The sequence below is a fragment of the Petromyzon marinus genome, chromosome 19 (assembly GCF_048934315.1).
Source record: "Petromyzon marinus isolate PM22_M1 ecotype Great Lakes invasive population chromosome 19, UKy_Petmar_22M1.pri1.0, whole genome shotgun sequence".
Lineage (NCBI taxonomy): Eukaryota > Metazoa > Chordata > Hyperoartia > Petromyzontiformes > Petromyzontidae > Petromyzon > Petromyzon marinus.
In genome coordinates, this window is record NC_133685.1 from 1,710,719 (window position 1) to 1,733,763 (window position 23,045).

Here is a 23,045-nt window from a genome sequence, read left to right on the forward strand (position 1 = left end):
TCATTTGTGGCCAGGTCGCTTGTGAAAAATACCTACATTGCTCAGTGGGCCTTACCTACTAAAAATATAAAATAGTTTTAAATAGATTCGTTTACGGGTGCACGCGCACACGCGGGGTGAAAGACACGGATGTACACACCTTATGGCAAAGAACATGAATTCGTCGAGATTTCACTCGTTCCAAATTGATTTGAAACGTTGGTATATTTCTATATTTTTGTCCACGATTCGATCCCAGTTTGCACCACGGGCGCCGTGCCGTCACGGAAGATGAACGATTGTAGAGCCACGCAACCCCCTTGGTGTGTCGGAGAATGGTCCTGCGGAAGTGGATATCGTAGAGCTACCTCCGAGATCCCTTTCGAGTGACCTCTGGGCCACACACCGTAGAGAACGACACTTTCCCGCTCGCCCCTGCGACATGCTGCTAAAAGCTGATTGTTGGTCCATTTAAAACTTTCATTCGTCGTCGTCGTCAGGTTTACATTGAAAGGAATATCGATGGCGGGCGTTGTGCTCAGCGATGGCGGAGGCACGTCCTACGCGAGTATTGGGGTCATATTCATTTTTTTGCGCACGTGTGTGTATGTGTACGTCTCCACGATGTGTAATCGCTCCTGCCACAGGGATCTTATGTGAAGTGCAATAGTTTGCTTTGACTCGGGAGCCTAACACTGCCCGAGTTGTTCAGAGCCGTTCACGCATTCAAAAACATGCCGTCTAGGGGGGGCCCTGGGGGCAGGGCACTGTAGCGGGGAGGAGGGGAGACGGGGCGGTGGTGGGGGGGGGGAACACGTGTCCGGGCGCCCACCGCCCCCTCCCACCCACCCCGACTCCCTTGGCTACGCTCCTGGCGGTGAAGTATGACACGTCCAAGACCGAGCGCGCCGAGACTGCGCGTTCTTCCAGGCGCGGCAACGCAAAGCGATGCCTCCGCGGCGACCGAGGCGGAGGGGTTTTCAGGGGGCGACGGACGTCTGGCGCCGCTTCAACTCGGCACGTCTGCCCCGGCGCGATCGTGAGAAATCGGCGCAGAGTTTCCTTCTTCCGACACGGGCAAGGGGGAATTCGGCCCACGGCCCAATTCGAGCGCGCGATTTGCACGATGGGAAACCCCGTCCAGACTGGAGAGCGCCTGCAGGCTGGAAACTGAAAAAACGTAAAGAGATCTGTCGAACCCATCACGGCGGTGCGAGCAAACTGCCGTGGCGCGATGGCTCGCAGGGCGCTGAACTTCCAATCCGGAGGTCGCCGGTTCGATTACACCTCCCGCCGTGGGCGGTTGAAACAACGGGGAGAGTTCCGTTAATCCCTGCCGCACGCCACAGTCGGTCGATCGGCAGGTCTCGTGTGGTGGGGTAAAGTGTGGGAAACTCCACCTTCCTCCAAGTGGCGTGGCCAGTGTGGACGAGTAGGCCAGAAATACCATCTCGAGGGGCTCACCCGAGCTCCCCTTCGCGTCTGAGTGTGGAGACCCCTCCGCCGGCAGTGGCGTGAGCAATAACATTGCAGGGCTGCACCTTCGCTGCAATGCGTACGCATCAGGATGCTGTAAGAACCGCACTAACAACAACAACAATAGCGACAACGATGGCGGGAATTTTACACAACAGAGAGCTGGACATTGATGCCAAAACAGTGGAAAGACGACTCCTTTCCCTCTCGGTTAGGCGCATCGCATTCCAGTCAGTACGCGCGGCACAACCAGAGCCACTCCTCGAAAAACCTTGGGCAACGGCAGTGCCCGCTTTGCCTGGCAAGGTGCCACCCTCTCGTCACTCATGCCCGCCGTGGCAGGGCGCGTCCGTAACCGCTGCCAGATCAACGCCCGCCCGTCCGCCTCGCGACACCCATCCCTGCATAATTGCACTAATGCTGGGAATGGTAAGCCCATTTCTGCGAGACATCTGTTTTATTTTTCCGTATGTGTGTACAGTTTATATAAATATACCCCGCTGCCAAGAGCCACGAAGGCGAGTGGTCAATTAGGCGGCTAATCAAATTAGCGGCAAAAATGTTCGCGAGGAAATTGGCTTTAAAAAAAAAAATTTTCACAACAAGCGTCAAGAGAAGCAGCACGTGGAGTGAAATGTCGGACATCGCGTCCAACAGCACGCAGCGGTACGACCCGAAAACACAGGGAAGAGTTGAACAGCGCAGCCGCGAACACCTGCACAGCAGGACCGTAGTATCAATACACCTCACTGCTGGTCGTTCCTTTGTTATTGGCGGTAGCATTGTTACATGAGAGATATAGTGGCCAGCAAAGCAAGATGTACATTGATTCAAACGTCAAAACCTACCCTCGTGCGCTTCCCGACAGCCAGGCGCCACTCTCTCTCTCTCCACTCTTTCTTCGACTCCTCTCGGACGAATCTAAAGAGCCGGGTATCGCGGGCGTGAGATTGCGGGCCGCGTTGCCTCCCCCGGAGAATCCGCCGGAACCCGCGAGCGTTGCACGCGCGCCGTGCATGTTCAAGGTCGCCCGAGTCAAAAAACAAATATTGAATGTGTACCAGCGCGCGGTTAGATCGCAACATTCCTGGAAGGGGCAGAAAGTCACGACACAATTACCGGCATGCACAAAAGGCCGTGTCTGTTTTCTTCGAGAGGGAGAGAGGGAGACGCGGCTCTCGCGCGGAGGTCGCGGGTAAATGGCACGGAGGTCGGGCGACGGCGAGCCATCACTCGCCGGTGGTGGCGAAGAGCGCCCTGCCGATCCGCGGAGACGATAATTGGTTGTGACGATCGTCGTCGTGTTGAAATGGCGTGCGACCGTGCGCTTCGCTTCGCGACTGGTCCTCGTTCAAAATCTTGAGTCGTTCAATAAAAATCTCCCCTTACGTTTTTATTAATAATGAACATTAGCCGTCAGAGCAAAGTCCACTACACATAATTACTCATTATTCATCTTCTTAAGTTCTCTTCCGAAGAGCAGGTCGCACTCCCCCTCACCCCCATCGTTCCCCTCGTCACACTCCACACTTCGCACCAAACGCTCTCAAAAGCCCAGGTCTAGGACTAGGGTATGGCTCTGAGGTGGCTTGCCCTTGTTTCTCAACACCGTTGTTTTTCCAGTGACGCCGTCAACCAACGTTATCGCGAACCGCAAGGATTAAAACAAGTTAATAAAAATAGCGCGCGTTGGTTATGTAACGCTTGCTGAAATGCCGTTTGCCCCCGGAAGGATTTAATAATCAGCTGTGCGGAATCTGATACCGAGTTGTCAGGGCAACATGCATTTGAAAATTTGCAAATAGTCCCATTTTACTTAGCTTTTTTCTCTCCAATGGCGCTTCATACCAAAGTCCTGTTTATATTGGATCATCTTCACGAGAGTTGGTACCCTCCACCAACCCCATTTACTAAATGGACAGACGAACAGCGTAAAAGTCACGTCCGTGCAATGAAGAATGACCATTGCCTGCGTCAATTGCTGAACGTGTTGTGGCTTTCAGGATCAAAAAGCAAATCAACCAAATTGGATCGCTCCTTTATGCGGAAGGGCCATTGATCGAAACATCGTTTCTTACGTAAAGCCTTGCTCTTTAGGGCAGTGCTATTGATGAACGCCTTGAGTTTTTTTCACCAACACGGGAGCTCACCAGCACGGGAGTTCACCAGCACGGAAGCTCACCAGCACGGGAGTTCACCAGCACGGGAGCTCACCAGCACGGGAGCTCACCAGCACGGTAGCTCACCAGGACGGGAGTGGCAGCAGATTTCCGATGGATTCCTGGCGCCCGCGTGTTTGACCGTTAAGTTGCCACCTCTGACGTACAAAAAGACCCAGGCCATATCATGGGCAGACGCCGGTAGTCTTCATAGTAAGGGGGAGAGCTGCATGTACACGCATTGCTTCGAGTGGTGTGTGTGTGTGTTTATCGTTACTATTACTATGCAAATGACAACACAAAAAAACTGGACTATTAACTTCTGGAGTAGTCTTTGAGATTTCCCAGGATTGCCGCTGCCCTTTCAACCAGAGGACGGTCCTGGGAAATTCAGGACAGGTGGCAACCCGAGTTCGATATATCGCAATTGTGGAAGCGCTTTCGCCACACCCGCGTTCTCTGGGGTTATTTCCTCTTAGACGTGGAGATTTCAAAGGGCCTGAGTGGGCTGGGTAAGCTGAATCCACATTCCTTACATCATCGTCATCTTCATCATCCTCCTCCGCTAAGTCTCGCTAACTTCACGTCACGGCACCCACACCCACTATTCGAGGTCGACACTCGCGAGTGATCGTATAACGGTGGTAATTATTACAACAATAACATTTGCAATGTTTACTGTCGAGGCTCTGAGGGTTACCATGTGGACTCCCACGCCTCGCTAGGTTAAGCTCGTGGCCGATATCCATGACGGACGGCGCTCCCGTGTAACTCAGGCGATCGTTAAAACTGCGCAACATGGATTCAAAGCCTCCTCAACCTCACCGCAGCATTCTGAATCGCTATGGGATCGTTACGGGATTCGCTTCGGGACCGTCACGGGATTCGCTTCGGGACCGTTACGGGATCGTGCCGTGTACCTCGCCGCTGCAACGTACGCGGTAAATTTGACGCCCGCCAAACGTTCAGGCCCGTCGCGCTTCACCGCGGCAGCTGTCACGCGTCCGCGACAATAAACTCCAGCGGCCACCTCGCCGGGAACGTTCAAACGATAAGTCTGCGTTAACGGTGCGCGTCGTAACCGCCGGGCCAAAGCACACAACGAGTGCCCTGTCGTCTCCTCGTTGCAGGTACGGAAAGATCGTGTCCACGAAGGCCATCCTGGACAAGACCACCAACCAATGCAAAGGTACACAGCGGCAACCACGCCGACGCCAACGCCACCGACAGAGCATCAACGATTTTGCGCGATGGGCGACGAAAAGACGATGTCGTCCGTTGGCCACGCCGTGATCGTTGACCACCCCCCCTCCCCCTCGCCTCTCTTCTGACCCCCGCAGGCTACGGCTTCGTGGATTTTGACAGCCCGACCGCCGCTCAGAAGGCGGTGACTGCTCTCAAGGCAACCGGGATTCAGGCTCAGATGGCGAAGGTAAAGGTCACGGATGTCGCCGGCGTGTTTTATTTTGGTTTTACAGACGTCGGCTGGCCGATGGCGCCGAGCTATGGAGGTTTAGCCTGGAGTTATTCTCTCACTCGAGTCAACAAGAGCGGCCAAACATTTGCGTCTTCTCTTGGTTAGTCAATGTTGGTGTCAGGGGCTTGCAATCCCCCTCCCCCCCCACACTCCAAACATCCCAATGCTGAAAAATGACCTGCAAATTACTCAATTGGGATCACACAGCAGCAACAGCGACAACATCATAGCCCTGCCACTGCAAAATCTGGGCATGACCCTCCTGCACGAGCGTAGCCAAGCGTGCTAATCGGAGGTGCTGGGGCAAAGGAGAGTCTTGAAAGAGAGTCTTGAGGCTCAATGAGACTCGGTGAGGCCTTCCTGGGTAAGCAAGCATTGGCCAAACGTTTTCCATGTTCGCTGGGTTTACAGCGATGTCGCATTTTAACTAAGTATCAAAATTGGAGGGGAAAAAATTACTCTAAAGAGCCAAACCCTTAACTGAAGCTGTGCACGCAAGAATAATTAAAGTGTGCGTTGCAGCTAATGCTGAGAGGTAGGGACAATTCTCAAACTGTTTTATAACGTTTAAGGTGAATTAAATGTCCTGGCACGGCAGCGGTGGGGTGTCCCAGTGGCTCGCACACTGCGAGTTTGCGGGCCGCAGTTCGTTTTCACAGATCGGAATTATAAAATTACATTCTCTGAGTAAAATTAATTAACGGAGAAGCGGGTAGCCTAACATAAACCACATTTGGTTCAAGTCATTTGTTTTTTGTATTTTACTCACGGGGTGATTCTCTTCGCCGATGTTTTTCCGACTTTTCACGGAGGGGGGGGGCGGCGGTAAAGTGAAATTTCCGCACAGCTTTTCTAGAATAACACAGCTCTCTGTGACTTTACCATCAGCCTGAAACTCATTGAGTTGGGGAAAATTTAATCGTGCGGCTCGTAAAATAAACAGTTGATGAGCCTGTATTCCATTGAAACAAAAACAGATGTTTCCAGACATATTTTCTCAAACAAACAAAAAAAAGAATCACCCGAAGGGGCCGTGAATTATTAACTCAAATGTAACGAGCATGTCGGATGAAGACAACGATGCTCGCGGTCCCGCGACGCAACGATCCATCCGGAACCGACACACGAGCCGATTTCTTCACTCATTCCCTCCGCGGCAGACGTCCTCTCTCCGGCACGTTCCGTCCGTCGTTGAGCCTCGACCACCGGCCGTCGTACATTCCATCAAAATAGTCCAAGCCGGCCCAATCCCGCTAACCTTTCTCAACGTCAATCACTCCGCGCGATCCCCGTCCCGTGCCTGGACGCGCTTCCAAACGCGCGCCTCCTTTGAGCGCTCGTCGCCTTCGTCCACGAAGCTCCACCACGATATTCCCGACCGCGCGCATTCCTCGCGTGATTGATGACGCAGGCCTCACGCGCGCGTGTGTCGGGGCGCGCGTACAGAATTTTGTGTCTGGACGCACAAACGGCCGTGTGTCCGCGCCGAGCCCGGCTCATCACGGCTCGGCGAGAGATCGCTCCACAAATGGCCCTCGCCGACCGCCGGCGCGACGCTCGTCCAAGCCCTCGCTTTGGCACCGAGAGGACAGCCGCGGTGCCTCGCGGTTGTTAACACAAGCCGGGTTCTGTGTACAGCTAGTTTGGTATTATTTACGGTCGAGGGCCCCCCCCCCCACCTCCGCTCGCGCTCCCCTGTCGGCCGGGGCCGCCAGTTCCGCCTGAGGAATGCGTTCCCCTTTGTGATGCCAAGACAGGCGGAGAAAAGGCAGGCGCTCGGCACGCACGCCGTGGCCGCAATTAGGGGCTGAAGGCTCCCCAAATATTTGTCTTATTTCGGAGTCTGCGAGCCAGGGGGCCGCGACCGACACCGGTGCACGCTGCCCGCCTCTTTCCCGCCGACGAATGATGGGGGGGGGGGGGGGGGGGGAGGGGGGTATGCGGAGGTCAGACTAGCCCCGCGTGGTCCTCGCTCCCGAATGTGGTGGAGTTCGACTCCCCGATTCAAACGGACGGATCGACGGGCGCCCGTCTCTCTCCGTCCTCGACAGATTGAACGCAGGGAGAGATCGCGAGGCTGGTGCGACGCAGGTTGCACTTCCACAGAGAGCCAAAGGGAGGGCAATGTTAATTACAGGATACATCGAAATATACAGCAGTGGATAGATCATGGCTGATAACAATGATGATCATAATGAAGATCATCATTATCATCAGCCAGGTCACTTGAAGGGACTTCAAGAGGTAGCTCTGTGATATCCACTTCATTGCTCTAAGAGGCTGATAGCACAATCAGGATAAAACTTATGGTGGCCATTTAAGGCGTTCTCAATGTGTGCATAGCGAGAAGAGACACAGATCTCCCATGTAGCGTACATATGTTGCTTGGGCAAGTGCCGTTGGCGAGCACATCTTAAGGCCAGCACGGCACTTAAGAAGGTGGTGTGGCTAACACCATGTCCGGCCACCTTTGTCTCCCCAGTGCTGACGCCTACACATCGCACTACATACTCATTAAGGACGAGCCAACGTAGGGGAGGCCAGGGGGGACCGGCTCAGACATTCGCCACCGTTAGCCGTGAGCGGGAACCAAACTCTGGTGCGCTCGCCACTATGCCGCGCGCGGAGAACAAACTTCCGAGGAGACAATAAATCATTCTGCTGCGCGCAATCGAGCACGCGGGGCTTGGGAGCGCCGGGATGATGAGAGGGCCAGGTCACCTGCTCTCCGCACCGCCGCTCCCAACTCCGCCGCTCTCTACGCCGCCCTAATTGGCCAACGAAGGTCCACGGCGCCAGCCGTCCGGGGGAGCGGGGGGGGGGGGGGTGGCCGGGGACCGGCGAATACCACGGCAGCGCCGGATTCTCAGCGTCCACCGCCGGAATGTTGAATGGGGCCTAGGAGCAGCATTGTGTTCCCGGCTTCCATTGTGCGTGGACGTCCCCGTGCTCCTGGGTCCTGCGAGGGCCATTGTTCCAGTCCCCAGCGCCGGGTCTTAATCAGCGCAGTCGGGGGGGACACGCGCACGGGATTCGTCGGGCCTGTGCGTGCGTGTGCCGTGTGCATGTGCCGTGTGCCGTGTGCCGTGTGCCGTGTTCCGCGTTGCAATGTTGCGGCGATGCTAAAATCACGCACTTTTATTTTTTATTTAAGGAGGGTCCTGCATTGGGACGTTTGGTCAACGCCAATTACACATCGTATGCTTTTAGCTTCGGGAGGAAGCCAGGGAACCCAGGGGAAACTCGAGCAGAACAGGGGGACAGAACATACAAACTAGACGCCGAGAGGGTGCCAGAGTCGGCAATCGAGCGCGCCAAGTCGTTCTTGCCGTGAGCCACTGGCGCTGCCGCTGTGCCGCCACCAACCCTGTCGTTACGATGATTTTCGCGGTCTTGCGGTTCGGCGCTCACGATCCGTTTGAGTTGAACGTGCGGCACACTCTGGAATCACGAAAGCGAGCGCGCAATTGACACAAGACCGCCCTAAAAGAGTGTTCTGTGTTCACTGTGCCCGAGCGCCTCTGCCAATGCAGCAGCAGCAGGGACCACAACATTTTCGATTTTAAAAGTTCAGGATGCAACGACGCATTTATTCGTTTATTTAATATTGATTTTGAAAGCTCGATTCATACGTAGAACCGATGGCGTTTCGATTGGTGCACGCATCGCGTAATGGATTTCACCTCACCCCCGCAGCCACTAGAGGCGCTATCATTCACCGCAATGAATTTACCACGAGTCAAATAAATGTGTTAATTTTACATACGTAAATAAATGTTTGGCTACTTCATAAGCATGTCTAGCAACATGTAATACAGTACATGTTTTGGACCTTCCGTCTTATTAGCATGAGGCCTCACGTAACCTTAATCCGGCCCCAGTTAGGGCAGAGTTGGAAAAATGCATGGGATATTGAATTATGTGCAAACGAAGCCTATTTCGTCACAAGAGAAATAAGAGGGTGCAGATGTTTTGAGAGGAAAACAAATATTTAGGAATAGCGGTTCATAGGGGCGGACGCCCAACATTCGTCTCAAGAGGAATAACAAACATTCTTTGATGGGGGGCGGGGGGGGTGCATCTTCTCCGGCCCCGGTTGTTAACACACACGGAGCGAGAGCGCCAACCGCTGCCAAAACTCCAATCAAAGACAAAGGTCTCCCGTGTAGCCTTAACAGACTGTTGGGGCAAGTGCTGTTCGCGAGTAGCACCTGTGAAGGGCTGCGCCGTGGCACGCGAGGGAATTGTGCCTGGCCAGCGCCACGCCCGGACGCCTTTGTCTCCCGAGTGACGATGTTTACACGTTGCACCGCATACTCAATTGAGGCTGAGTGACGATGTTTACACGTTGCACCGCATACTCAATTGAGGCCGAGTCGACCTCGGGGAGGCCCAGGGGCGATTCAGATAATCGTCACCGTTGTTGTTGGCCGTGAGCGGTAATCGAAGTCGGGTCACCGGGTTAGTCACGCGACGTGCTAACCACTGCGCTGTGACTCTCCTAATCAAACACACCACGCTGTAGTCTGGGGGGTGGGGGGTCGGAGGGGTGGGGGCACATGCAGAGCGCGACGAAGCGAGGAGCGTACCGGACGGGTCATCTCGAAAACCGAATTGGTCACGTGGCCTGATAATGTCCGCTGCCTCGTCATTGGGGCCCCGCAACCCTTTTGAGAATCTCAGGCCGAACGTTCCCCAACAAGCGGAGTCCTCTTTAATCATTCCCATTTTTTTGTCGCTTTGTTGGGGGGCGAGGGCAGGAATTCCACAGCCGCCACTCCGGCACTGGGAATCGCGTGAAAGATGAGCGTTATTGGAGCACGTGTGGAGGAGGTTTTGTTTTTTTTTCTTCCGCCCCCCGCCTTTTCTGAAAGCCGCCGCTGTTTTTTTTCTAACTCCGTGTAGAATAACTGGCGGAAAGAATCTCTCTGGCGAGGAGCCGAACGTTCGAGAACATTTGAGCGGCCTCCAAGCGCGCGTGTGTCCCTCGCTGGTCTCACTCGTGGGCTCCGCGTCCTCTGAATGAACCCCGGCGTGGATTTATTTCCTGCCGATAAAAACGTATTCGACAGGCCGAACTTTTTAAACAAACGTGATAGATAAATAAATAAAACCTTGCGCTTTATGGCAAGGCTCACGTCCTAACCCAAAATTCCTTTCATAGGATTAACGTCTTCCAAGAATAAGGATGTAAAAATGAATGGATAAACAAGCTTTCAAGTTTTATACAAATAAAAAAAAATCCGCTGGCTTTTTCCATTTAACGAACGTTGGGATTTTTTTGAGGGCCGATGAATTACCGCAGAAAAATGGTCCTTCAGTTTTCCCCGAGTTTTACGCAAAAAAAATGTCAGATCCCCTCGGGGCCGTCACTGTACTCCGCTCTCTCCCCGCGGCTGCTTGGGAAATCTCGGCGCCGCCCAGCACGCTGGAATTTCAGAACTCATTTGCATGTCATCGCCGATTCAGTGCACGGTCTCCGAGTTCGGCTTTAACGTCCCAGCTTCCTGCTGCTACGCACCCAGCCCGCCACGCACGCGTGGCCGTGGCCGGCGGCATCCGGCCTCCTCTTACACACACGCTACGCATGCTACACACGCACACACGCGACGCCCGCTACACACGCACAATATGCAACACCCGCTACACACGCACACACGCTACACAAGTTAAACCCGCACACATGCACACATGAACATCCTCCCCACACCACAAGTTACACACGCTACACACGGACACATGCCCTACCACCCACACCACACGCTACACTCCACGCGCAAGCCGCTGGATCTGTCTCCCTTTGAGACTTCAAGAAACAAATAATGACTGGTTTACTTTGGAAGCCACAGCAAGCATCATTATGATGTTAATTATTGATATCATTGACAATGTATGGGTCACCCCGCGTCTGAAATCTACCCAACAACCAGTGGGAACTGGTCTGGCCGCGCCATTTTTCACGATGCAATGTTTTCAACATCTCACGTGGTGTAGTTGCTTTCGCTCCGATTTCTGTTTGCCTTATTGCTGTACTTTATTTTATTTGTTTAGCTTTTGTCATTTTGGTGACCCAAGTCACGCTTGCAAACGGGGCTTCACATCCGGGTCCCTTGCGATCTCACCTGGTGAAACTAAATCAACTTGAAACTTGATACCGTATCAAATTTGACGACGTGACGACTATTGCGATATAAAGTTCCCCTTAAGCCTTGTGACCGTACTTCGTCTTTCTGTCGTTGGGACGCACTTCAAGTACGGACAGAGGGCACTTAAGCGCGCTTTGGCTGCACCGCACTCATCATAAGCCTGCCACGACCGAGAGTCGTTCGCTAGCGGGGAGCCTCCAACTTCCACGGTGTGGCTGGGCCCTCCTCCGCTGCCGCTCCCCCCCGTGACCGGGCAATTGGTGCCGTGTACCCACAAGGCCCCACTGTTCGGTAGAATCCGGCCGCACGGACGGAGCGCGGCACGCAGAGCCGGGTAGCGTGCGCGACTCCGCGCGCTTCACAGGGGCGGCATTGTTTGCCGAAAAATTGTCAATCGCTTACGCACGGGGCAGCCTCGGGGAAATTCATTGCAAATGCACACGCCCAACCCTCTCCTCCCCCCACTTCCCCCCCATCCCCTCCCATCCCCTCCCCTCCTGTTTTTGCATTGTTAATCAAACCAGCCAGCGGTTGACATTACATAATGATTCACATTTTATAATTTACCATCGCATCCTTTATCCCGTACGAGTGATTTTTTTTTAAATTTGAAAACGTGTATACTGTATTCACAGCTGTGTTCAGAAATCGACAGTGAGTCGATATAATAATACATACACATCATCCTCTTTACAATCTGCTGCTGGATGAATGCCTCCCGATCGCGTGCAAGTTGTGGGTTTTTTTTGACATCCTTCACCGTACCATTCAGCGCGGGTTAGTAGCTGGGGTTCTGTGTGCCAGGACCGGTTGGTATCCCGCTCGCCACCGACGTTAACCGTTTGGCTGCAAAGCGAACGCGGGCCGGGCCGCCAGTGCCGTAGCGTCGCAGCGTTCGGCGCCCCTTCGCAGTTCTCGCCCCCCGTCGCGAAACCCGAATGGCAAATTGCCCCTCTCACGTTTCCCTCTCCTCTCCCTTCCCCGCCGCCGCCGCCGCCGCCGTCCGTGCCACCTCAGCAACAGGAGCAGGACCCCACGAACCTCTACATCTCCAACCTGCCCATGAGCGTGGACGAGAAGGAGCTGGAGAACCTGCTGAAGCCCTTCGGGCACGTCATCTCCACGCGCATCCTGCGCGACGCCGCCGGCACCAGCCGCGGCGTCGGCTTTGCACGGTCAGCTCTCGCACCGCACCTCGCCCCCCAACCCCCCCCCCCCCACTTACACCAGCCACAGTCCCCCCCCCCCCACCCCCACACTTAGTAAAATAACCCCCTGTGACCGACCCAGCGTTTGGGAGGCCTTCATCCATCTAGCAGTGGATTGACAAGGGAGCTGGACGCAGCCGCTAACGTGGCAGCAACTGAGGAGCGAAGTCCAACGTAGCAGCCTCGTGGCGGCGACTCCAACGGACTCGACGAGGCCTTCCCAGACGAATGACTGAACGATGAATGACTAAATAATGAATGACTAAATCGGCGACCTTCGCTTCATTCGCCCTTGCACCAGCGCTCCATCGTCGTGTGTGATCAGAGCGACCTCCGTCTGGATCCTGGCGCACTCCTGCCGGGGTTTCTAGGCTTACGTCTCATTGATCCATTGTCCCCCCGCCCCTAACCATGCCATTCCCACTGCCTCGCTCACCAGCAGGGTCAAGAGGTAGAGGCGCAGCCCTGCAATTGCTTGGCTCACGCCACTGCTGGCGGACGGGCCTCCACTCGGGAGCCGCGCTGGCCAGGCGTCTTCAGAGAGATGGGAATACCCAGGGCCGTCCATTTGGGGGCAAATCCCATCGTGTGGGCTGCGTCTGACACCGTGACGTCAGAGCGCCGGGCCCACCACAGCGCAAGGACGTGAGCCCGGAGGTCAAACTCCGGGCGTTGGGGTCGAGCGCCCTGGAGACTGAGACTGAGACTGAGCGCCCCCCCCCCCCCCCCCCGACCTTTTCCGTGTGACTCTTGGCGTTTTCAGGATGGAGTCCACGGAGAAATGCGAGGCGGTCATCCAGAGATTCAACGGCAAGTTCCTGACCACGCCGCACGGCGTCCCATGTGAGTTCAACGAACCCCAGCACCCTCTCCGACTCCGTACGCCAACAGCGGCGACGGTGCATTCAGCACTTTGCTTAACAGTGCGGCCGGGTGTGGTAACGGGCCGGATGGGGGGGCGGGGGTAGGGGGGGGCTCCAGGCATCTCTCGCCGCTGGTGGTGTCCGTGGCCGGGTAGCGAACTCGGGGTTCGCGGCACGGTGAGTTGCGAGCCACCGTGCACCCCATCGACGTCGCGCACGTTAACACCAAGGCCCGGAAAATCAGAAAGTCTCAGGTGCGAGGCTCGAGATCAAGTGTAAGGATGTCCATAACGGTAGAACTATCGTTATTGTTGTGAAAGAATCCTGACGGCGTCAACTTGAACCGCGCGGTAGGATGTTTGGGATTATGACGTGATTGGTTTGCATCGATAGAGACGCCCCTCCCGTTCCGCGAGCGAGTGTCGGAGCGCTTAACGCGCGATAAGCGACTCGCATCTCATCTCAAACGCACGCGAGAGGGCACCCCCAGTGGCAGCTGTCCCTGTGCGGCACAAGGCGACTCGACGCATGGCCTGCAAACGGGCATCATCGGTCTGCCAGTAGGGGGGGGCGACGATTGCCTGCGCTGCTGCTGCTGCTGTGTGTAATCCCATTTGAGTCATTTGCTGGCACGCAACGCGATAGATAAACCGCTTTAAGCTCGAGTGATCTTCAGCAGCAGAGAAGGGGAGATTTGGAAACAATCACAGCACAGATGCTGGTGAACACCTGCAACTCTCAATCTTGATACGACGTTGCAGTGTCAGTGCTATGACAGACATGTGGGGTGAAGTGGGGGGTGGTAGGGAGATCACGCTCGAAGGATAAAAATCTTCCTCGCCACCAAGCGCCAGCGTGTAGCTTTGTGCTGACGTGCCGTTTAATTAACGACGATCGTTCTTTGACGACGAGGCATGGCGCCGTCGTGCGACGGTCAGCACCCTAGACAATCTCCCGGCGTGGCAGCTGAAACAGCGGGACAGGTTTTCTTCATTCCCCACCCGCCGCCCGTGCCCGCCCCAGCGGTGTGAACGGGTAACGCCGCAGTTCGCCGATCGGCAGGCCACGTGCGGTGGGGGGTAAAGTGTAGGCGCTCGCCTCTCCCGGGACGTCTGGTCATTGTGGAAGAGTGGGCCGAATACCGCGCGAGAGGGGGGCTCTCTTGAGCTCCCTCTAGTGGAGGCCCTTCTACCAACAGTGGCGTGAGCAAGCAATCGCAGGGGTCTGCGCCTTTTCCATTTTCCACTTAACCATTTTGGACAACCGAACTCTGTAGAAACGGACCGGCTCTTGGCGAGGTTCACACCGCACGAGAGTTTATTTGTCGATTGTAGTTTTTGCGATGCGGTGTTATTCCAACTTGCGACGAGAAGCCTGTTGTTTGGCCTTGGCGCTACACAATTTGAAAACCCAAAGATACTCAAAGGAATTCCGAATTCGAGCCGGCGCGGAGTCTGGGGGGGGGGGGGGGGGGGGGGGCTTTGATCTGGCGCTCGTGTTTATCGCCGCCGCCACTGTCCGTGAGCCGTCGCGGCACAAGATAGCGCGCGGTGCAGACATAACACCGGCGAGGGCGCGCCACTCGCTCGCACACGGCCGGGGACGGCGGTAGCTGGGGTGGGGGGGGGGGCATCGCCCCAATCAGTTCCACTCCTGTTGACGCCAAGAGCCTCTGACGCAAAACAAGCGCTTGCCAGGACCCGCCGGCGGCGAAGCGGGCGTGACGACCCCCCCCCCACCGCCCCGTCGAGTTCAACTTGTAGCGGCCGGCGTCGCTTGAACGCGGCGGGGCGATGGCGGCGGCGAGGGCGATGCGTCGTGCGGGCCGGGCGGGTCGCGGCAAAGCGAGCGGCGCGGCCGGCTCGGTTTTGATGCCGGTTGACGTGTAAGTCGGCGGTGGCGGCGGTGGTGTCGTCGTCGTCGTCGTCGGCGGCGGTGACGGCGGAGTTACTGAAGCGCGGCTCGCTCCCCGGCTTGACCGCCTGCCACCTGCGTGGCTGCTACCGGTGCTGGCGGCGGTGCGAATGTGTGCCGTGTACACCTCGGCGTTGGGGAGATAAAGGCGGCCGGGTGCGGTGCTGGCCATCTCCACCCGCTCGTCTGATGTGCTGGCCTACACCAGCACTCACCCTAACAGTCTGTTAGGGTGAGTGCTACGCCCTGAGAATTATTATATTCAAGGGCACTTTGTGAAGTTTTATTATTATTCTTATTAAAGGCTCTTTGGGAACAGATATACTGCAGTTGCATTGACGCTGCTGTGGATGATCATGATGCTGATTTATTGACGACGATGATAAATGGGTGGTGGTGTTGTTTGAACAGTTTATTTAGAATTGCCCTGTGAGCTAAGAAGCTCTTAAATCGGGTTTCATCAACAAAACCAAAAAACTGGTGCTGGCATGACAGCGATGATGATGTTAATGATGATGGCAGTGGTTGGGTAACGATAATCATGACAGTGGTGATTGTGCTGCTGCTGCTGTTGACAGTGGCGGGTCACCAAGTACTTCGCTAGGTGGCATCGACTTGAACTCGGCCTTTAGCTTGGAATGTATCAGCAGCTGTAACCACCACCACTGTTCTTTGTCGAGGCCTGATTCCATCATAAACGGTCATAGTTTCCAGGGTTCCGATAGACTCAGACGGAAAAGCCCCAGCCACCAACCTTTATACTTCACACAAAGGCACAGATCCCCCCGTAAATTATAGATATTGTTGCAGCAATTGTGCTTGTTTGCGAGCACCTATTAAAGCCGGCACGGGACTCAAGGACGTGGGGCGGGCAGCAGAGGTTTGTGTAGTGCACAAACGAACCTGCCGACCTATAATTCCATTCGAGGTCACAGCTGAGATTGGTGGTGAGTGATATCTGAACCGGTTCTGAACTCCCACCTACACCACCACCACTTCAGCAACCCGCATTGACGATCCTGACGAAGTATGGGTCAATCATTTCCCCACATGGCCGAACCGACATGGATGGGCAAGTCCTCCGTACACAAAGGGAATAAATTATTATTTTTTATTATTCACGTCAAGTACAACGAGAAACAGGAAGTCTCTCTTTTACTCGGTGGAAAATAAAAGAAAACAACAACAACAAAAAAAACCCCGAGGAATGTCGGTCGACCGAAATGTGAAGACTTCAGTGTCACGATTTTCCCCATCCCGTTAAGGGAGTGAAACTACCTCTTGGTTTCGACCTCCCACAGAAGCAGTGGTCCACGCTCACCCACGCCCGACTGACACCTAAGCCAAAACAAGGACCACAGCATCCCACACTGTCCACTTCGACCATTTAAGGCTATAGGTCCCAATGCAATTATAATCGCCCCTGTGTGATACTGTGAGTCTCCGTGCGAGTCTATGTGTGTCTGCGCTTTGTCTATGGGTCATTCCGTTTCTCTGTGGGTTGCTCTGTGAGTCTGGGGCTCGGTGTGAATCTATGGTTTCCTTTGTGTTTCTGTGAGCCTCTTTGTCAGTCTATGGGTCCCTACGTGGGTCTATGGGTCTCTGTGTTAGTCCATGGGTCCCGATGCGAGTCTTGGGTTTTCTCTGCGGGTGTATGGGTCCGACACTGCCCCGCTTTGACCATTCATGGACGAAATCGCTCGGGCATCATCTCCCGTATGTCCACAACGTCAACCGACCGCGGTGGCTTAGCAACGTCGCCAACATCGTGCAGCCATCGCTGGCCGCCGCACGCCACACGAAAGCAGAAGGGCGCCAGCGTACGCGGCGCAAGCCAGCAGTGGAGTCGTCTCCGCTCTGGTAATTTGTGACCCCAATTACGGTAATTAGTCTATCAATGTGAAATACGCGGCTCGCAATAGACTCTCGCTGGGAAAATTAGCTTCACAAAATAGGCACACACGCACAAATACAATCACCTTAATTGCAAGGGACAACTCATTATCACATTACTGCACAAATTGCAGAGGATTTCTCTTTCTCTCTCTCCGTTTTAAGCGGGCAATCAACAATGCAGAGGGGATCCGTGTAATTTGCAGGGCCATCAGAACAACTTGAACCAATAACCACGGAAATCCATTTAGGTCGATTACACCGTCATCAAAGAGAATAATTACGTGAAGAGCAAGAGGGCCCGCCAGAGTGGCGGTGAGCCTTGACCGGTCGCAGCTCGAGTGGCGGAGATCAATTCGACGCTAATCGGAGCGTCGCCCCGACGGCTCTCGCTTAGCGGCGGCGGTCCGCCGTGCCCCCCCCCGCCCCCCTGCAAATCAACGATTCGTCACGAATTCCGTGACGGTTCCATTAAAGAATCGATTCTTCATTTGTTCGAAATGCAGTCGTCTTGATCGCGACCGTCGAGGGGTGGGGCGGGGGGGGGTCTCCCGTGTCCACGGCCCGTTGTGAATGTCACGCACTTGGGTCACGGGACGCTCGTTTGAGAATTGTCTTCCGCGTGGATGGTTTGCGTTGCCCCTGCTTCGTCTTGTGGCGTCTCGTTTGTTTTGTCCGCTTGCTGTTGTTGTACGCACCTCCGGTTGGCACGGTTGGCTACGTGCGATGCGAAATAAGTTCAACATGTGTACGTCCGTCTTGCGTCGTTCGGTCAATCTCGTTCACCCCATAAGCCCCAATATAAAACATTTTCATGGCATTTGCATACACTTGGCAGGAAATGTAAAAAAACAAGTTGTTACGACACGCACTTCCATGCATGCCTTCTCACTCTGCTCCCCTCCCCACACTCTCCTACCCCTCCCCTCCCCACACTCTCCTACCCCTCCCCACACTCTCCTACCCCTCCCCACACTCTCCTACCCCTCCCCACACTCTCCTACCCCTCCCCTCCCCACACTCTCCTACCCCTCCCCTCCCCACACTCTCCTACCCCTCCCCTCCCCACACTCTCCTACCCCTCCCCACACTCTCCTACCCCTCCCCTCCCCACACTCTCCTACCCCTCCCCTCCCCACACTCTCCTACCTCTCCCCACACTCTCCTACCCCTCCCCTCCCCACACTCTCCTACCCCTCCCCTCCCCACACTCTCCTACCCCTCCCCTCCCCACACTCTCCTACCTCTCCCCTCCCCACACTCTCCTACCTCTCCCACCTCAGATGGACGAGAGATAGACGGACGGAGAGACAGACAGACACAAATAGAGATGGAGAGACAGGCAACCAAGGCTTTTTGTCGAAGCCTCCACTCGGCCTTCGCTCCATGGGATGTCTCTAATTTTTCCTGGAGCTCCTTTCCCCCGGCCGTCCGGGCTGTCCTCTCCCTGTTCAAGTCCAGGCGCAAGAATATTTTCCCTCTGCCTGCGACCGACTGCCTCCGTCTCCCTGCTAAATATTCCCACCGTCTCTGTACGGCATCTTGAGATGCAGCCGGTCGCGCTTAGACTGCGTCGCGTTGTTGTTGGCCTGTGGAGGGGAGCGGAGCGAGAAGCGAGGGGAGGGCGAGAGGCCGGGCCGAGTCCGCCGAGGGATGCGCACGCCGGTCGCCACGACGCGCGAGCCAGGGTTTAGTGCGGAGGGGAACGCTCGCACCGGGCCCTCCGCCAACGGCGGCAACGCTGCGTGGGCGAGCCGGCGGTGCCGCGCGGCGCCACGGCAGCGCCACGGCAGCGCCAGCTGTGACGGAAAAAGCCAACAAAAATCTGCCCTTAATTTTACAAAATTGTTATTTCAGGTGGGCGTAATCAATACGCGATTGCTCCGACGCGAAACAATATATATTAACGTGAGCCCGGCGGTGATCGTTACCACATGGGGGCTCTGGGGTTTTTAGCGGCGCGCGCATTTGACGCTCGCTCGCTTACGGGAATTCTCGCCACCGCCGCCACGTTGTCGTTTCGAGCAATCGCCGAACGGCGCCGAGCCGCAGCGACCGCGAGAGCATCGCGGCGATTTGTTCAGAGAGCTCGGCAATATTTCTCAATTTCTTCCGGAGCGATCGCAAAGCCAGAGGAAGCGTGACCTCCCCCCACTTCCCCCCCCCCCAGCCTCACCTCCCACATCACTCTCAGATGTGTTTTCGGGTCGTGCTGCACGCTGTTCGATGTGACGTCCGACGTTTCGCTTCACTTGGAGCGAAACGCGTGGCGGTACAACCCGGAAACAGGTGGCGGAGTATTTTAGTCTTTTGTATCTAAATGCAGTAATTGACTTTTGTTTGTCTCTGTCTTGTCTCTCTCTGTCTGTCTGTTGGTCTGTCTGTCTCTGTCTCGCTATCTCTATTTGTGTCTGTCTATCTCTCCGGCTGTCTATCTCTCGTCCATCTGTATCTCTCCCTCTCTCTGTCTCCATCTCTCTACATCCCCGCGTTTCTCCATCTATGGCTCTCTGTCCGTCCGTCTATCTGTCTCTCCGCATCTCTCCGTCCGTGTCTCTCCGTCACATCCCGCTGTCCGCGTGCCCCAGTGCCCAGCGAGCCGTTGCTGTGCAAGTTTGCGGACGGAGGGCAGAAGAAGCGGCAGAACCAGAGCAAGTACCTGGTGAACGGGCGTGCGTGGCCACGGGATGGTGACGGGCGCATCGTGAGTGGCCCCCTCGCCTGCACTAGCAACAGCCCGCGATCTATCCACTGCTTGATGAAGGCTTCCCGCCCCCCACCGCCCCGCCACGCATGAGTCGCAGCCATCCCTTGCCATCGTGGGAAGTAGCGATCCGGAGAGACGGACTTGCACCGACACCCATAGACTCGCACCGAGAGCCATAGGCTCGCACAGAAACTCATAGACTCGCACAGGGACCCTTAGATTCACACAGAGGCCCATAGACTCGCACCGAGACCCACAGACACACACACATATGGAGAGATAGACATATACAGACGCTGTCAGAGCTAAATGCACTGCAGTCCTCTTTGCTGCTCTTATTCGGGCCTCCGAGTAGTGTTCAACTCCTTGACCAAGTTGAGCAGTTTCCTACAGAGTGAGTCACTAAGTGCAACAGAACTTCACACGACAGCAGCTCCGTTCCCATTGGACCGTGTTATTGTGCCCCCACCGCCCTCCCCCCCCCATTACAGACACACGGACGACAGAGCCAATGCATAAACGCTTTCGATCTTAGCTGTCAGCTGTTTACTTTAGGGGCCGTTTTATTTTGGTTATTTTGTTATTTTGGGGGGGCAGGGGCAGCAAGTGGGGCGAGCGGGCCTGGGGGGTAGTGAGAGGGTACGTAGGGTGTTGCACGGTGCAGGAAACCGGTCCGCATGCTCGGTGCGTAGAGGAAAGTGGCAATGAATGGCAGGTACCCTAAAATACACGGAAGCTAAAGCGGCGAAGGTGCAGAGCATTACAAGTGCAGCTGTTGCGTTTCTAAAATGTCGCGGTGTGCATCATCCCGGTAACTCGACACCGGCCGCGTACGTTAAACCGCACTAACTGACCGCGTAACGCCACCCTTGCTCTTGCAGACCGGCGTGACCCTGACCTACGACCCGACCGCCGCTCTCCACAATGGGTAAGAGGGGCTGCCCGCGTCGGAGTTTTCACCGCGCCGCGTTCCCCGCACCCAGCTGGTAGCCAAGTTCGCTCGGGGGCCGTGGCGACGGTCGGGACCGTGGGCGAGGGTAAACTAAAAACAATTTTTCTTTTTACCGGGTAAGGGCCCACTGAGCTGTTTCTCAGAAGCGACCCGGTCACAAACGATAGCTCAACGAAGTGGCTTATCTCCACATGTACATTTATAGCGGCCAAATACTCTGAACGCACGTTGATTCTAAATCTGGAGGGAAAAACCGCAGGACCCGGAAAAAAATCCACACGCCCACGGGGAGAGAGAACATGCAAACCTCCTGTATACCAGGCAAGGTTGTTAACATATCGCCACCACGGCGCCCGACACTCGCCTCACACTTCAACCACACTCAACGAGCCAGTGGCTCCGGGGCAGCGCTTGGCACCACCACGGAATCTGTGCCCTGCGCGTGCTCTCAATGAATCTTTGTCATGATTGCGTGAGGACCAATGTGGAGCGACTGTTAGAGAGTCAACGCTAAGTGATTCAGCCGTTCATTTGCTCTGTCTGAGAGTTGCCGAATTCCAGATACACCCACTCACCCACCCACCCGCTCGCTTACTCACGCATTCACCCACGCACTTACCCACCCACTCATTCAACCATCCACCCACCCATTCGCTTACTCACCCATCCACTTAACAACCCGCCCATTTAACCATCCACCCACCCACTTGTTTACTCACCCATTGAACCACCTACTGACCCACCCACTTACCCATCCCACCACTGAACCATCCACCCACCGATCCACTCACCCACTGCTTTCAGATTTCTATTTGAGGCACTGGGAAGTCATATACGCTCCGTGGTTTGGTGATGGTAGGCGCATCATCGTCACCATCAGCCATAAAATATCCACTGCTGGATGCAGGCCTCCACAAGCCACCGCTATCCATCCTGGTCTCACGATGCAGTGGTCCTGCTCAAGTCTGATCTCATTGTTACCGTGGGCCATGACCCCTCCTCCGATGATGGTTGGTGGCCCAGACTAACGACGGAGTGGCCACCAAAGGCGGGAACGCGTCCGAGGTGACGTAACCCTGCGGAGATGGAGCGATGAGATCAGATCGTGTGCTTGAGCCAGATGGATCGTCGCATCGCGTGATTGTGTGAGGTGGCAACAGCTTCAATACAACCATCATCCAGAAGTGGACGGATCATAGCTGATGTTGATTATACTGAACTGTGTGGCATACAAAGAAAGAAGATCCCCCCTATAGCCTTTATATAATGTTCAAATATTTGCCACTTCTTGGTCGTGAGCAAGAATTGAACTCTGGTCGCTGGGGTCGTATAACCCAGTACGAAAACCACTACACTACCACTCCCCAAACGAAGCACATACACACACAGCTATTATATACATGTACAATATACACACAGTTTTGGCCTAGTCAAACGTAACCAGGCAGCCTTGCAATGTGCAGATCCTTTTGGGTGGGCTGTACTCCACATATGTTGCACGTACAGCAAATAAACATCGCTGGTGGCAGCCAAATGTTTGATGCTTTAGCATAAATATTTTTCCGCTCTGCTCTTCCGCCCTTGCCCCTGTCTCTGTCCCTCTTCCCCGTTTCCTTCTGCTTCATTGTTTAACGTCCGCACCCTCCTCCCCCCCACCTCGTCTGTCTCTCACCATCCGGGTTCCAGGTTCTACTCCAGTCCGTACAGCCTGGCCACGGGACGTATCATGGCCCAGACGCCCGTAGGCCCCTACCTTCCCAGCAGCCCCATCTCCACCTACCAGGTGAGCTGCTGCCGCCGCTGCTACTACTGCTGCTGGCGATGTTGTTAATCGCCGGCCCCTATATGTACAGTAAAACCTTGGATTGCGAGTAACTTGGTCAGCGAGGTCTTGCAATACGAGCAGTATGTATACGCTTTGTCTGCCGAGCGTCACGTGATCACAACTGATATACGAGTGCTTTGATATACGAGTGCTTTGGATTACAAACACGTTTCCGGAACGGATTATGCTCGCAATCCAAGGTTTTACTGTATGTGTTTGTGTGTATTTTGAACTTCATTCGCACCGTACGTAGCCAACCGTGCTAATTGGAGGTGTGGGGGAAGGACAACAAACTAAATACGAAAATCAGTTCTAAAGAAATGACTTTTCAATCTAGATTTAAAATTGCACAGCTCCAGTTTCTCCCTAATATCGGAAGGAAGAGCGTTCCAGACGGCCGTAGCAGCGCATCTGAACGCGCGCGATGCAGTGGCCGTCTTTATTTG

General features: G+C 55.1%; 1 protein-coding gene across 2 annotated transcripts in view; it reads left to right on the forward strand.

Annotated features, from left to right (window-relative positions):
• The window catches only part of LOC116943947 (RNA-binding motif, single-stranded-interacting protein 1-like), a 51,696-nt gene that overhangs the window by 13,877 nt on the left and 14,774 nt on the right, over window positions 1–23,045 (forward strand). For both annotated transcript variants that reach the window (XM_032957320.2, XM_032957321.2), the window contains exons 3-9: window positions 4,745–4,803; window positions 4,955–5,046; window positions 12,255–12,412; window positions 13,209–13,288; window positions 19,704–19,819; window positions 20,704–20,750; window positions 22,461–22,557. In XM_032957320.2, coding sequence (XP_032813211.1) covers window positions 4,745–4,803; window positions 4,955–5,046; window positions 12,255–12,412; window positions 13,209–13,288; window positions 19,704–19,819; window positions 20,704–20,750; window positions 22,461–22,557 — 649 coding nt within the window. The remainder of the gene's footprint in view (window positions 1–4,744; window positions 4,804–4,954; window positions 5,047–12,254; window positions 12,413–13,208; window positions 13,289–19,703; window positions 19,820–20,703; window positions 20,751–22,460; window positions 22,558–23,045) is intronic.